Source organism: Giraffa tippelskirchi, chromosome 13, assembly GCF_054371585.1.
Source record: "Giraffa tippelskirchi isolate mGirTip1 chromosome 13, T2T-mGirTip1v1.2.pri, whole genome shotgun sequence".
Lineage (NCBI taxonomy): Eukaryota > Metazoa > Chordata > Mammalia > Artiodactyla > Giraffidae > Giraffa > Giraffa tippelskirchi.
The window spans coordinates 79,930,404-79,944,013 of NC_137287.1; the positions used below are offsets into that span (position 1 = coordinate 79,930,404).

The 13,610-nt window shown below is 39.9% G+C and overlaps 1 protein-coding gene across 9 annotated transcripts in view; it reads right to left on the minus strand.

Annotated features, from left to right (window-relative positions):
- The window catches only part of ODAD2 (outer dynein arm docking complex subunit 2), a 205,819-nt gene that overhangs the window by 185,367 nt on the left and 6,842 nt on the right, over positions 1–13,610 (minus strand). For 6 of the 9 annotated variants that reach the window (XM_081560887.1, XM_081560888.1, XM_081560885.1 and 3 more), the window contains exons 3-7: positions 8,365–8,522; positions 5,829–6,030; positions 5,076–5,182; positions 4,772–4,908; positions 1,812–1,928 (exon numbers count right to left, since the gene is read on the minus strand). In XM_081560887.1, the coding sequence (XP_081417013.1) occupies positions 1,812–1,928; positions 4,772–4,908; positions 5,076–5,182; positions 5,829–6,030; positions 8,365–8,522 (721 nt within the window). Of the gene's footprint in view, positions 1–1,811; positions 1,929–2,132; positions 2,206–3,498; positions 3,909–4,771; positions 4,909–5,075; positions 5,183–5,828; positions 6,031–8,364; positions 8,523–13,610 lie in introns of those variants that run through there. The other 3 variants (XM_081560893.1, XM_081560891.1, XM_081560892.1) reach the window with 2 other exon arrangements.

The following is a 13,610-nucleotide window of genomic DNA, read 5'->3' on the forward strand; positions in this document are numbered from 1 at the left end:
AGCACAAGTAACAAAAGAAAAAATATAAATTAGACTTTATCAATATTTAAAATGTTTGTATACCAAAGGGCACTATCAAGATGAGCAAAAAGATAACCCACAGAAAAGGGCAAAACATTTGCAAACCTTCTAATAAAGAATTAATATTCACAATATATAAAGAACTCTAGCTCAAAAATGAGACAATTTTATAAACTGGACAAAGGATTTGAATAGACATTTCTTCAAAGAAGATATACAAATCACTAATAAGCACATGAAAATATGCTCAACATCACTAATTATTAGGGAAATGCAAATCAAAACCTCAATGGGATACATCATGTTCACACTTACTAGGATATCTACAGTAAACACAAACACACAGAAAATATCAGGTGTTGGTGAGGATGTAAAGAAGCTGGAATCTTCATACACTGCTACTGGGAATGTAAAATAATTCAGCTTATGTGAAAACAGCTTGGCAGTTCCTCTAAAAGTTAAATGCAATTACCATATGAGCCAAAAAATCAACCCTGATGTGTACACCCAAAAGAACTGAAAACAGGGACTCAAAGAGAGATTTGTACACCAATATTCATAGTACTTTTCACAATAACCAAAGGTGGAAAACCCAGTGTCCATCAAAAGATGAACAGAGAAACAAAATGTGGTACATACATAAATGGAATGTCATCCAGCCATAAAAAGGAATGACGTTCAGATACAGGCACGTCACTGATGAACCTTGAAAACATTATGGTATGTGAAATATGCCAAACACAAAAGGACAAGTATTGTGTGATTCCACTTATATGAAATACGTAGAGTATGTAAATGCATAGACACAGAAAGTAGATTAGAGTTTACCAAGAGCTGGGGGGAGAAGGAAGGAAGAGTTACTGCTAAACGGAGTTATTGCTTAGTTTCAGATGATGAAGATGATTTGGAAATAGTAGTAACGGTTGCACAGCTTTGTGAATGTACCTCATGCCACTGGATGGTACACTTAAAATGGTTAACACGGCACATTTTATATTTTATGTATATATGTGTTTTATCACAGTAACAACAACAATGGAAAACTGGGGTCCAGGAAATAGGTGATCAAAGACCAGGAAACAAAAATAATTCATGAAATGATGACAAGGAGCCATGCTAGGCTGAATGACAACAGTCTGGCAAGAAAATAGAGCAGAAGCGGCAGCATCAGAAAGACAATGAACCTGATCAATGAGCTCTTGTACAGGGGGGTCTATAGAGTTGCCATCAGCCTGAGAATCAGCCCAGAGCATAAGTGGATCATGTTAGTATTCTTAGAATTTTGGTTTTTACCTACATCAGCTTCAACCAAAGTTTTATTTCACAAAATATCACATTGACTGATTTCTTTGTTCAGCACTATTTTACAAACCATGGGAGACATAAACACTGCTCTTATGCACATATAGCTGACACACTTATCAAGGCAATCCAAGTAGGTAGTAATCATAGGATTCCCAGAAAGGATGAAAATAATCAAAACCTGTAGGCTTCATTACCAGGACTGAGTCCTTTGTTCTCAGTGTAATTAATTCAAAACGGAAAATGAAAAAGTCCTATTTAGAAAGCACTTTGAAATATCATTCCTGTCACCTAAAGAAAACCAGAAACATTCTTAAATTGCTACATTTACAACATGCATTACTTTATATTATATTGTGGAAAACACTCCAATAGTTGAAAGTACTGTCCAAAACAAGGCAGCACTAGTCTCCAACTTTTTATACTACAGAAAGTTGCAGCCAAAAACTATTATGCTATAAAAGTTCAAAAGAGACTGTAAAACTTACCTGTTTAGACATATTTTCTGAACATATTGCTGATTTTTCTTTTAAAAGTGTGACAAGGTCTTTATAAATTTCTCCTTTTCTCTCATAATTAATTTGCCCTTCATCATCTGTTTTGCCCTTTGGGAGAAAAAGTTTGGTGCTGGAATTAATGGACTAGCAACATAAGAACCAGATCAATAAATCACAACCCAACCACAAGTAATGCTTTCTTCTCTAAAGGATCCATGTGCTTGTCTTTACACATGAAATGTACAGGCAAACCCTTCCCTCTAAATGTAATATAAATTCATTTATTTATTCACTCATTCAGCAAGCCTTTACCAAGAGCCTCCTAGACACACAGGGCCTCCTAGACACAGAGGGCTCACTGCTACAGCAGAGACCTGAAAGCCCCTCCCCTTTGCTCTTCTGTCCTGTGAAAATGCATTACGACTTAATGAGCCTTTGATGAAGTCATAAAGGCCTCTGAGGTGAGAATGTCACCACACAAAAGCCTATGTTTCTGTTGGTCACACCCTGCTCTTATTCTGTGTGGAGCATGATTACTATAGGCTCATTTTCCAGGGGTCTGACCTCCATGTACCATCTGCCCCTCTCCCCTTGGCCTCTGTCTGTCTTTCTTGTCTCTTTCCTTTCCTGTTCCTATATCACATATGTGTGTTTGCATATATATATATATATATATACACACACACACATACACTGTAGTGTGTTACATATATAACTGTGTCTGTGTGTATATATATGTGTGTGTGTGTGTATATATGTGTATATATATATATGTGTGTGTGTGTATATATATATATATATATATAACTGTGTGTATGTATATATATGTAATTTCCCAGGTGGCTCAGACAGCAATGCAGGAGACCTGACTTCGATTCCTTGGGTCAGGAAGATCCCCTGGAGGAAGGAAAGGCAACCACTCCAGTATTCTTGCCTGGAGAATTCTGTGGACAGAGGAGCCTGGTGGGCTTCAGTCTACAGGGTCGCAAAGAGTTGCACACCACCATATATATACATACACACACACACACACACACATATATATATGAAAAGTGAAAGTGTTAGTTGCTCAGTCATGTCTGACTCTTTGTCATGTCACCTGGAGGAGGATTGCCATTCCCTCCTCCAGGGGATCTTCCCGACCCAGAGATAGAACCCACATCTGCTGCATTGCAGGGAGGTATTTTACTAACTGAGCCATCAGGGGAGTCCCCTGTGTATACACACACACACACACACACATAAATATATATATATACATATATATATACACACACACATATATAGTTATACATATAAACTGTAGTGTCTAATACATTTCCTTGTCATTACCGAACAGCATCAGTTCCTTGTCTTCCATTGTTTAAGCTGAGGAACACCCGGGTATTTCCATATCGAACCAAGTTGTATGTGCATCAACAGCCTTTTATAGAAGCAAAAGCTTCTCAACCTACTCTGAAAGGCCAAAGAAAAGCATTCCTCTTTTTTTTCAATCTCTTATTTTCCAATTGGATATTCTGCTTTTCTTTTAATAAAAACAAACTAAAAGTAAAATCATATTTAGGTTGTCTGCCTCCTTTGTGCAGAAACAAGCCCAGGGTCACACTGACAAGATAAGCACCAAAAGACGGGTCAGTGGCGGGCCACTAAGAACATGGCCCCGCATCTCGATACCCACCCAGGCTGAGGCATGAGTACTCTCCAAACAGTCCTCTGGGAAAGCTGGGTCCCCCGTTAAGGAGTTGGATCCTCCCTGCAGAATTTTGCTGCGAATCCCAAGTTTACATGAAGACAGCGAGGGCAGGGCTTTGCAGAGAAGAAAGCTGAGCTGCTCCTTCCAGCCAAGTTCAGTAAGTAGGTATGGGCCTTAACATCCAGGGTTTAATCCAGGAGATTCAGAAGGCCATGTGCCACCTCCCTCAGGTGGAGGGCCACCCACCCACACTCTGCTGACACTCGGGCCAAAGTCTGTAGAGCTGTTTCTCCATTGCCAGGCCGGCTGAATTTCCGTCAGCAGGAGGGGAGAGGTCGCCAGGGAGGCTAGACGAGGCAGGAGGGACTTGCTCCCTCCCACATCCTCTCAGAGTCACCCAGCAACGGCCCCTCACCCCACAGTGGCAGTTGCTTCCAGTAGCAACAGTTAGTTCTAGTTTCTGGGGGCTTTTCCCAGAGGCCCAGAACCAGGCTCATCAGGACCCCTCAGAGACACCAGCAACAGCTGCTGAGGCCCCTCCTCAGAGACCCGGTTCTGTCAAATCCTACTCAGCCCCTGAGATGCCAGTTGCTAACTGGGCAGCACCCACTCTTCAGGGGCTCGAGTTGGTTTTAGGGAGATACCTGGGCTCTGAGGGGACCAGCACTGCCTGGAGGTGACTGTTCTGCAGATGTGTGAGCCCCAGCGCTGTGGGGACCCTCTGAGCATCTAAGGGACCACCACCAAATGCAAGCAGGGCCCACTCTTCAGAGGTGTAAGTCCCAGTTCCGTGCAGGCGCTGTCTTGAGATGCTGAGGTCCCAGCACAGCCTGGAAGCCCCTCCCTGGGCAGCAGGGTCCCCTCTGCAGGAGCCCTCCTTTGTGGACCCCCTCCTCTCTTTTGTTGGTCAAGCACTGAGGACAGAAGCCAGTTATGGCTTTTGTATTACCTCGGAGCTCCTTTTTGACTTATTTTTTTCCCTCTAATACTTGTATCATAAATCAGCAAACTGATCACGTTAAAGAGGTTTTAGTTTTAGACAGCAGAATGGGTCACTATGAAGGTCATTTCCTAGAACGCTGACTTGAGGACCTGTAGGGGACACTAAGGCAGCAAACACAGCAGACGGATCTGCTTGAATCCCACAGGACAATCCTTCACTTGACTGGTTTTGGGGTTCAATCCTGGAGACATGCCTGCACTTACAGATCAACCTCAGGACCAAAGTCAATACTGGTTTTTTAAAAAAATTACTTACACCATTTAAAAACACTCCTTCTTTGCTGCAAGTGACACACAAAGTTTCAGTGTCATGAGGTTTCACCAGCACGTAACAAATTTCACCTTTAATCTGTCTCCAAGGTGGGGCTCGACATCCATTTGAAAATTCATAATCTGAAACCAATTATCACACAAGTAAAAGGAGCTCCTTAACCTCAACTTGTAACATAGCTTGGCTTCAAAAAATAGGATTGATATTTCAAGTTTTTGTTTCTTAAATATTTAGCTATTGAAGCACTTTGAAAATGTAATTATGAAGATAAATAGAATGTAACATGAACCTGAAGTGTACTCGATTGATTCCAAGACTGTCTGTTCTCCCTTTCCTGAGAACTGTTTAAGCAGCTCTATGTCATTCTTCACAGTCCCTGGATTTAATCGTATTTCTCTGAAATAAATGTTTAAGAAATTCATTTTAAATACTTTAAAAGAGAATCCACAGAAAACAACATGAAAACATTCTATTATATCGGGGAATATCGTTTTTGTAATTAAAATATCAGTTAAATTACACATCAACAAAATTACAGTGAATTTTAACCATGTTACAATCTCATAACACTGCCATACGTTAAAGAATTAGTGATTTGCATTTAATGCTGAGAATGTTGAATGTAACACTTAAATACACTCATTTAAATATTCACTTCATTTCTTAATGAAAGTATCAAAGTACTAGAAAAGACTAGAAAGATAAACAAGTTTTAAATCTGACAAACTCTACATGATAAGTGTATTATAATTTAAAAATTTATCTAATGATTTAAGAGACTTTGGGGATGAAAAGCCACATAATGGCTTCAGAATTAGATGAAATTCTACTAGAATGTTTTAGCCATATTAGCTGAAAATTTCACTATTTGGAACTAGAAATATTCATGCAAGAACTAAAATTTTATTCCAAATAATCTAATGTTAAATCAATAGCAAACACTTCTAAACATTATTGTTCTTGTGTTTTCCTCTGAAGCTCTAAAAGTACTTTTCATGAACAATTTTCAGAGGCTTCTTTAAAAAAAAAAAATAAGACTCACAAGGAAATATGTTTCAGAGAATGATTGAGTAAGCGCAGATCCAGCTGCTTGAGTTGCAAGGCAATCTTCATCTTAATCTCACTTTCAGGATCGTCATCTTTGGTAATTTTGTCAAGAATACCAGATACAAATGGGTTTCCATTTTTTTCATTTATTATATTATAATCCAAGCCCAAGATTTTTGCTACCGGATTTCTGTTTGCTGACCAAAAAAGTAAATTTTGAAAATTATCTTCTTGTTGTCTATTACTAGAGCCATATAGAATACCAAGTCCTTTGGAGCCTACTCAAGCCTGTTTATTTCATTAAGCTTTCTCTGACTGACCCAATTTGAATTAATCTCTATTTCTCAGATTCTATTATACTTAGAAACTTTCTTACTCCTCTTGAGATGCTCACCTTGTGCTATAATGTCATGTATACATGTCATCACCCTAATAGGTCAGAAGCCAAGAGGTCTGTTTCTTTTTAAGTTGACTATGCGGCCTTATTCTGAATAGGCATTCAATTAATACATCCAGAATTGATTTGAAGATAGAGAAATATTGGTCTCCTTAGAAAAATGATCACTAGAACTGTGTGTGTCTGTGTGTGTGCATATCAGTGAATAGTATTCACAAATGTTTTCTCTCCAAAATAGCATGTTTTTCTCAGTCTACAGATCTACTGCCAATCTTTTCCACCTGTTTGAACTGCTTATATTTCCAATGTCTTTAGATGTTAACTGGGTAAACAAATATAACCAGTATTTACATAAATGCTAAAATTACAGTGAAAATTTTAAATTCCAAATCATGACCAAAGCTGAAAGTTGAATCTAGAGATGTTGAAAACAGAATTTAATCAAGGCCAACATGGGGCTTCCCTGGTGGCTCAGATAGTAAACAGTCTGTCCACCTGCAATGCAGGAGACCCAGGTTCAATCCCTGGGTTTGGAAGATTACCTGGAGAAGGGAAAGGCAACCCACTCCAGTATTCTTGCCTGGAGAATCCCACGGAGAGAGGAGCCTGGCGGGCTAAGTACATGGGGTCACAAAAAGTTGGACATGACTAAGCCACTAACACTTTCAAAAAACTATATGGTTGAAAATGAGGGAGAAACGGGCAAAACCATGTTTAGGAAGGAGAAATTCAAGTCAGATGAAAATATATATGCATTTGGATTGTGGAGGGGGATGCCCATGGGACTAATTCAGAAAGCATGACCTGATGGACATGAAGAGTCGACAGCAATGGTTTTTAACTTTCCCACAGGAAATGGACTGTTAGCAGGAGAGGCTGGGGGCTGTTAGAAAAACCTGCATGGGGTGGGGTACAGGCATCATGAGAAGGAGACCCAGGGACCAAGCACTTAGTGAGCATCTCCATTCCTCAGCTTACAACTGTCATCTCTAAAGATTATGAACAGAAATACTAGGTGAATTCTGGGGAAAGACACAAGCTGACTTCCAAATTGCCAGGTACTATGCAATTTGGACCTAAAACTAAGAGCTTTACCTAGAACTCTTACAGAAAAGGAAAAATGCAGCAAAGGTTGCATATTTAGCCAGATTGGGTATACAACACTCTGTGGATTTAAGTTTACAGATTAAGTTGAATTTAATGAATGGGTTGTGCCCTCAATTAACTCTTCTGAAGTTCAGTTTTATTCTCAAGATTGCATCCCTCCTCAGAAAAGTAGCTTTGATGTATAGGAAGAGTAGACAAGACATAAAAAGAGGCTGCTGTCCTAAGGTTCACATCTTTCAAAAAATCAAAAGAATATAAAACAACCAACTTTTCACCTCACAGACACAATAGTGGCAAAGAATGATGAGAGACAGAACCCATGTACATTATGCCTGGGAACCACATGTCACATGATCACAAAGAAGCAAAGCACACACATGACATAATTACCTACTATTAGGTATTTCTACTAATAAGAAATATTTAAAGCCCAGTTTAGCAGGTAATCACATTCTGTTTTGCATGTTAGATGATTAGGCAATAAGAAGAACATTCTATAACTTTAGTGAAGAGGAAAATTATTTCCCACTGAATGAAAGTAACGATTCACAGAAAGCTGTGTATTCGGGCTGAGACAAATGGGAAGTGAGATTATTATGGGTTGTCTGCTAAAGGAAGAGGCTACATTCATTTTAAAGGAAATTGATCACCATCTGGTATAGCAGAATGCAAGAGGATGGCTCCTAATGCTGGCCCTGGACATCTGTCTCTTTCCCTGACATGAACCTTAAAGGCCTCAGGTCTTTCCAGAAGCTAAGAAGGCTTGCTTTAAACCACATAGAGAAATTAGAAATCTAGAAGTTGACTAATGGTAAATCATTAGGGTTTTCATTTAAAGTGGAAAGCTGATATGAGCATAACATTTCAGTCAAGAAAAATTAAGGACATTTTTATGAAGCTGAACTTAGTACTTTTTACCTTTTAGCTTAGAGAACTTTTTCAAGAGACTATAACAAATGATTCCCTCCCCAGTCCCTAAGATCATGTTTCTGAAAGTTCAAATCACAGACTGGAGTATAAATATCACCTTCAATACATGCTTGTGCTTCCTTCAGCTTCATATTTTTAGCAATATATAACATACGTGATAGCTGCCCAAAGCTCCTAATTTTAATTTGTGGTACAGAGAGATATAGCAAAGGTGCTCCATTTTTATCAACTTCTTCTGATTTGACTGTTGTTCCACTAAAAAATGAAAAAAAAATTTTTTTCTTGAAGGCTTAGGGTTACCCGAATGCCAGTAGAAATTAATTTAAGACATCTCAACACATTACTTCTATGTCTCATGACAAAATACAAAGAATATAAATAGGTCTTGTTAGAAGCTCATCTATTTTTCCCACTTTCATCCACTTTTAGGCCCTTAAATCCCCAAACTTCTTTAGCAACATGATACATCCAGGAAAAAAATTTTTAAGCAATCTCCTGAATACCTATGTGAACTCACAGTTTTTGGTTTTGTTTTTCTAATAATGTATTGGACATCCTTTTTAAAATCACTAGTTCTGTGGGAATCATTTATGTTTTGTGGATCTCCAATGTTATTTCATTTATAAAATTTTTACACCACAGTAATTAGTGGTTAGGAACTTTCTTGGCTACTCTGTTTCTGAGCCCCTCCCCCAAAAAAGTGCTATGAAAAAAGACAAACTAGATCCCCTCTGTGGATTATTTTCTCCCTCCAAACCCCTAATTTAGTTTACTTTAGGATAACAAGCAGTTTTTCTAACTAGGCTTTTTCCTGATCAGAAATTGTTAGCTCTCTTAGATTGGTATTTTTCCCATTTTAACTTTTTTAGGTTGTCATTTCTAAAATATTAAGATTTTTTTATGGCCATGATATAGCTATACTACTTACAACATTACTTAAACTGCCCAGTTTTTCATTACATACTGATAATCCCTAGTAAAACTGTCCACATTTGATATTTTTTTTTAATATGTATTTATCTATTTATTTGGTTGTACTGGGTCTTAGCTGAGGCATGCGGGGATCTAGTTCCCTGACCAGGGATGGAACCCTCACTCCCTGCTGTGCTTAATCACTCAGTCACGTCGGACTCTTTGCGACCCTGAGGACTATAGCCCTCCAGGCTCCTCTGTCCATGGGGATTTTCCAGGCAAGAATACCGAAGTGGGTTGCCATACCCTCCTCCAGGGAATCTTCCCGACCCAAGGATCAAACCTGGGTCTCCTGCATTACAGGCAGATTCTTTATCGTCTGAGCCACCGGGGAAGCCCTGCATTGGAAGGCAAAAATCTCAACCACTGAACCACGAGGGAAGTCTCAAGACCTGCTATTTTAAATTGTAACACAGATAAATAGTTGTGAGATATTGACAGTTCATCATAAAAAGTAAATTGACAGACTCAATTTATTACTATTTCACTAAAATAGAAAGAGGGTCGAAACTGGGGGGGCAGGGGGTATCCAAGGAACCTTATGTGGCAAAAGGGACTATGCAGATGGCTGACATTAAAGACTGTGAGATGAGACGACGGCTCTGGGGTATCTAGGTGGGTCAATGTAATTAAAGGGATCTTCAGAAGAGGCAGGTAGCAGGGTCAAGTCAGAGATGGTAACATGACAATGGAAACAGGGGTCAGTGATGTGGGCCATGAGCCAAGGGATACAAGTGGCCTCTAGAAGCTGGAGAAGGCAAGAATGAAGGAACATAGCCCTGCCCACACTCATTTTTAGAATTTTTGTCACCTCCAGAACTGTAAGATTTAAATCCATGTTGTTTTAAGCCATTAAGTGCATGGTAATTTGCTGCTGCAGCAACCAGAAGGGAAGACAGGGGCTTTATTAGTCTCCCCAACTGCTCTGTTCCCAGGACCTTGAAGAGTAACTGCGCACAGAAGGTGTTCGACAGATGCACGAGGAATAAATGAAGGAGCAAAATCGTTTTAGATTTGCCAGTGCTGGGCATATTTATAGAATGTTTATTTTTCCTGGAATAAAGCTTTTGAAAGAACTCCCTTAGGACTGAGGAGTGGTCTTCGAGGCCTGTACTGGGGCAGGGCCACTGGTGCTGAAAGGACAAGGAGAGGACGAAGTCACAGGCAGAATGAATACCCACAGCATTAAGCTCCTGAACTTGAGAAAGGGAAACTCCTGGGGAGACCAAGAGAATGGCAGGGCATGGGGACATGTCTCATTGTCCTGCCAGCTGAGGCCTGCAGCTGAACAGAGCTGGAGGAACTAAAACACCGGCGACGGAGAGGATTCTTGAAAAGCAGGCTCCCATTTCAGGCTCGCAGTCTCTAGCCCTGAAGAAAGAGCTCTTTGGAAGAAAATCACTGTAGCCATCTTGATAAGGTTAAGAAGAATGAAAGAAAGAATAAATGAAATCCACCGACCTGATCAAGAGACTTTTAAACTGGAATTGAGGAGGGAGCTAAAAACACTCAGCTTATACAACAGAGAGCAGGAAAAATGTTTCATTTATTTAATCCCCAACGTCAAGTTCCATTTCCAGAAAAAGGTAATTACTCCACAGATATATGTCTGAATAGTAACATAGGAAATAAGGATGTAGTTGAGAAACTATTCAGTAATTCTCAGGGATGAGAAGCAAAGAGTTCAGTAACGGAATTTCAGGCCACTGATCTGTGACTTTGAAATTTTATCAAAATACAATAATCATTGTCTCATCAAACAATACCATTTTAGGGGTGGAGATCACATGTTTCAGCCCTTAGTGGTATTGATTAGAAGATTAAGGACCATAAAGGTATGAATTGGGTGTTAAATGTGCATTTCCAGGAGAGGAGGCGTCCTCCTCCAATGTCCTGATGTCTCATCCACACAGAACTTATACCCAAACCATTTATTTATAATCACTGAGACACAGCAGATAGTCGTTCACAACTAACATACAGCAATATTAAAGCAGACATGATTCAAAAATCCTAGTTCTACCAGAGGGGAGGAAAGAACAGGTAACATCATTTTCACCAAGTGATTCTGAATGCTTACCCAATCAAAAACTGCTTACCCAATTAAAAAAAAATATGGATACTAAAGGGGAAAGAGGAGGTGGAATGAACTGGGAGATTGGGACTGACATATACACACAGAGGATGAGATGGTTAGATGGCATCACCGACTCAATGGACATGAGTTTGGGTAAACTCCAGGAGTTGGTGATGGACAGGGAAGCCTGGCGTGCTGCGGTTCATGGGGTCGCAAAGAGTCGGACACCACTGAGCGACTGAACTGAACTATGTATAAAATAGACAACTAATGAGAACCTACTGCATAGCACAGGGAACTCTACTCCATGCTCTGTGGTAACCTAAATGGGAAGGAGTTCAGAAAAGAGGGGATGTATGTATATGTATAGCTGATTCACTTTGCTGTACAGTACAAACACAACATGGTAAAGTAATTACATTCCAATAACAATTATAAAAAAAGAAAAGAAAAAGGGCAAATGACTTGAACACACATAGCACTAACAGGGATTTACAGATGGCAAATAAGCAAATAAAAAACTATTCAAAAATAACTAGCAATTATACATATTCATGAATTGATTATTTTTCAAATTCTTTTCCCATTTAGGTTGTTACAGAGTATTGAGCACTTTGCTGTACACCTGAAACTAACACAACATTGATAATCAACAATGCTCTAATATAAAATAGAATTTTTTAAAAACAAGAAAAAAATGCCCAAGCTACTCTGGAGAGACTCTAAGTAACTAAGTTCTGGGTATTACCCACAGATAGTGTCGCTACTGAGTGCTGTCTCCTGTCCTTAATTTACAGTGATTTGGGCTTCATTCTGAGGTGTTTTAGGAAGATTATTAATCTCATCCTGTGTGACAAGAACAAAAACAACTGGAAACAGTGATTAAAGAGACCTAGAATTTCCATCAAAATGAAAGCAGAGATATTTCCTCCTCACCACTGAATGTGGAGAGATAACACAGGATGAACAGGTGCACCTCGGGAATGAGTCTAAAGGAGATAACAGAATCGGGCCAGTGCTGTGCTTATCTAGTCAACTAATAACCAACTGCACAAAAGGAAAGAAGACGGTGGATGAAACATAAAACTTCTTCGTTGCGTGACTAAAGGATCAGTTTTGACGTCAGATGCCAACAAGTCTAGCTCAGAAGAAGGCTTATCACACCTGTGTTGACGGCTACAGAGTGTGCCCTTGGAGATGCACAGCAGCTGAGAAGTAAGGCCACAAGTAAAAGTGTGGTCTCCAAAATATCTGCAGAGATCAGCAAAAGTGGAGGGGGGGAGGCATCGCTTGGCTGCTTTAACAGAGTTTTGCTATAGGTGAAATTGCCTTGCTTTGGAAGAAGAGGGCTGAGAGAATGAATAGCCCCAAGAAGAATCGGCCTTTGTTCTGAAACATCCAAGGATATTACTATTTGGTAGAGACATGTCCGGAAACTCCAGACTTAAATCCTCATGATGACTTAGGTATCCACATGGTCTTACAGATATGAATCTTGACTAGGAGGCTTCCTCCACTTTAAATAAATGAATAAATGTGTTCTAAGGCCTGCAGCTATGCAAAAGAGTGCATATGAACCAAAGAGCAAATAAAGAGGCAGAGGGACTGTTTAATTACACATTCTTCTTGCCATTGGGGGCATCGCTGGTTTACATCATGTGATGTGCTGCTGGATGGACCAAACACCACGTGACTTTGGGTGGTGAAGGTTCCTTGGTTTAGGGGATAGAGCACGGGGTGGGTTAGGACCTGGATGTGAGAGCATTTGGTATTCTCCTTCATTCCCTCGTAGTTCAATCAATAAAGAACCTGCCTGCAATACAGGAGACCCAGGTTCAATTCCTGGGTCAGAAAGATCCCCTGGAGAAGGAAATGGCAGCTCAGTCCACTGTTTTTGGCTAGAGAATCCCATGGACAGAGGAGCCTGGTGGGCTACAGTCCATGCGGTTGCACGAGTCGGACATGACTTAGTGACTAAATGACAATGACCACCAAAATCTCAGCTATATCTTTTGCCTTCTTTGGGTCAGTATCTACCTGGTTTCCATCAAGACACACAGGAATAGTTTCCACCCCATGCAGCGACTGCTACTATTACACCCCTCTCATTTCTTCCATCATCAAAGGGATCATCAACCGAGGTCAGAAACAGGAATGACAAATAGAAAAACCAACCAACCGGAAAGATGCATGGTAAACTTGACAAAAGGAAGACAACAAAGGGGTAGCTGGTTCAAAACATACATGGTGTCGAAATGTCCAAACATCCTGCTTGAGGGAACATTGCATCTAAA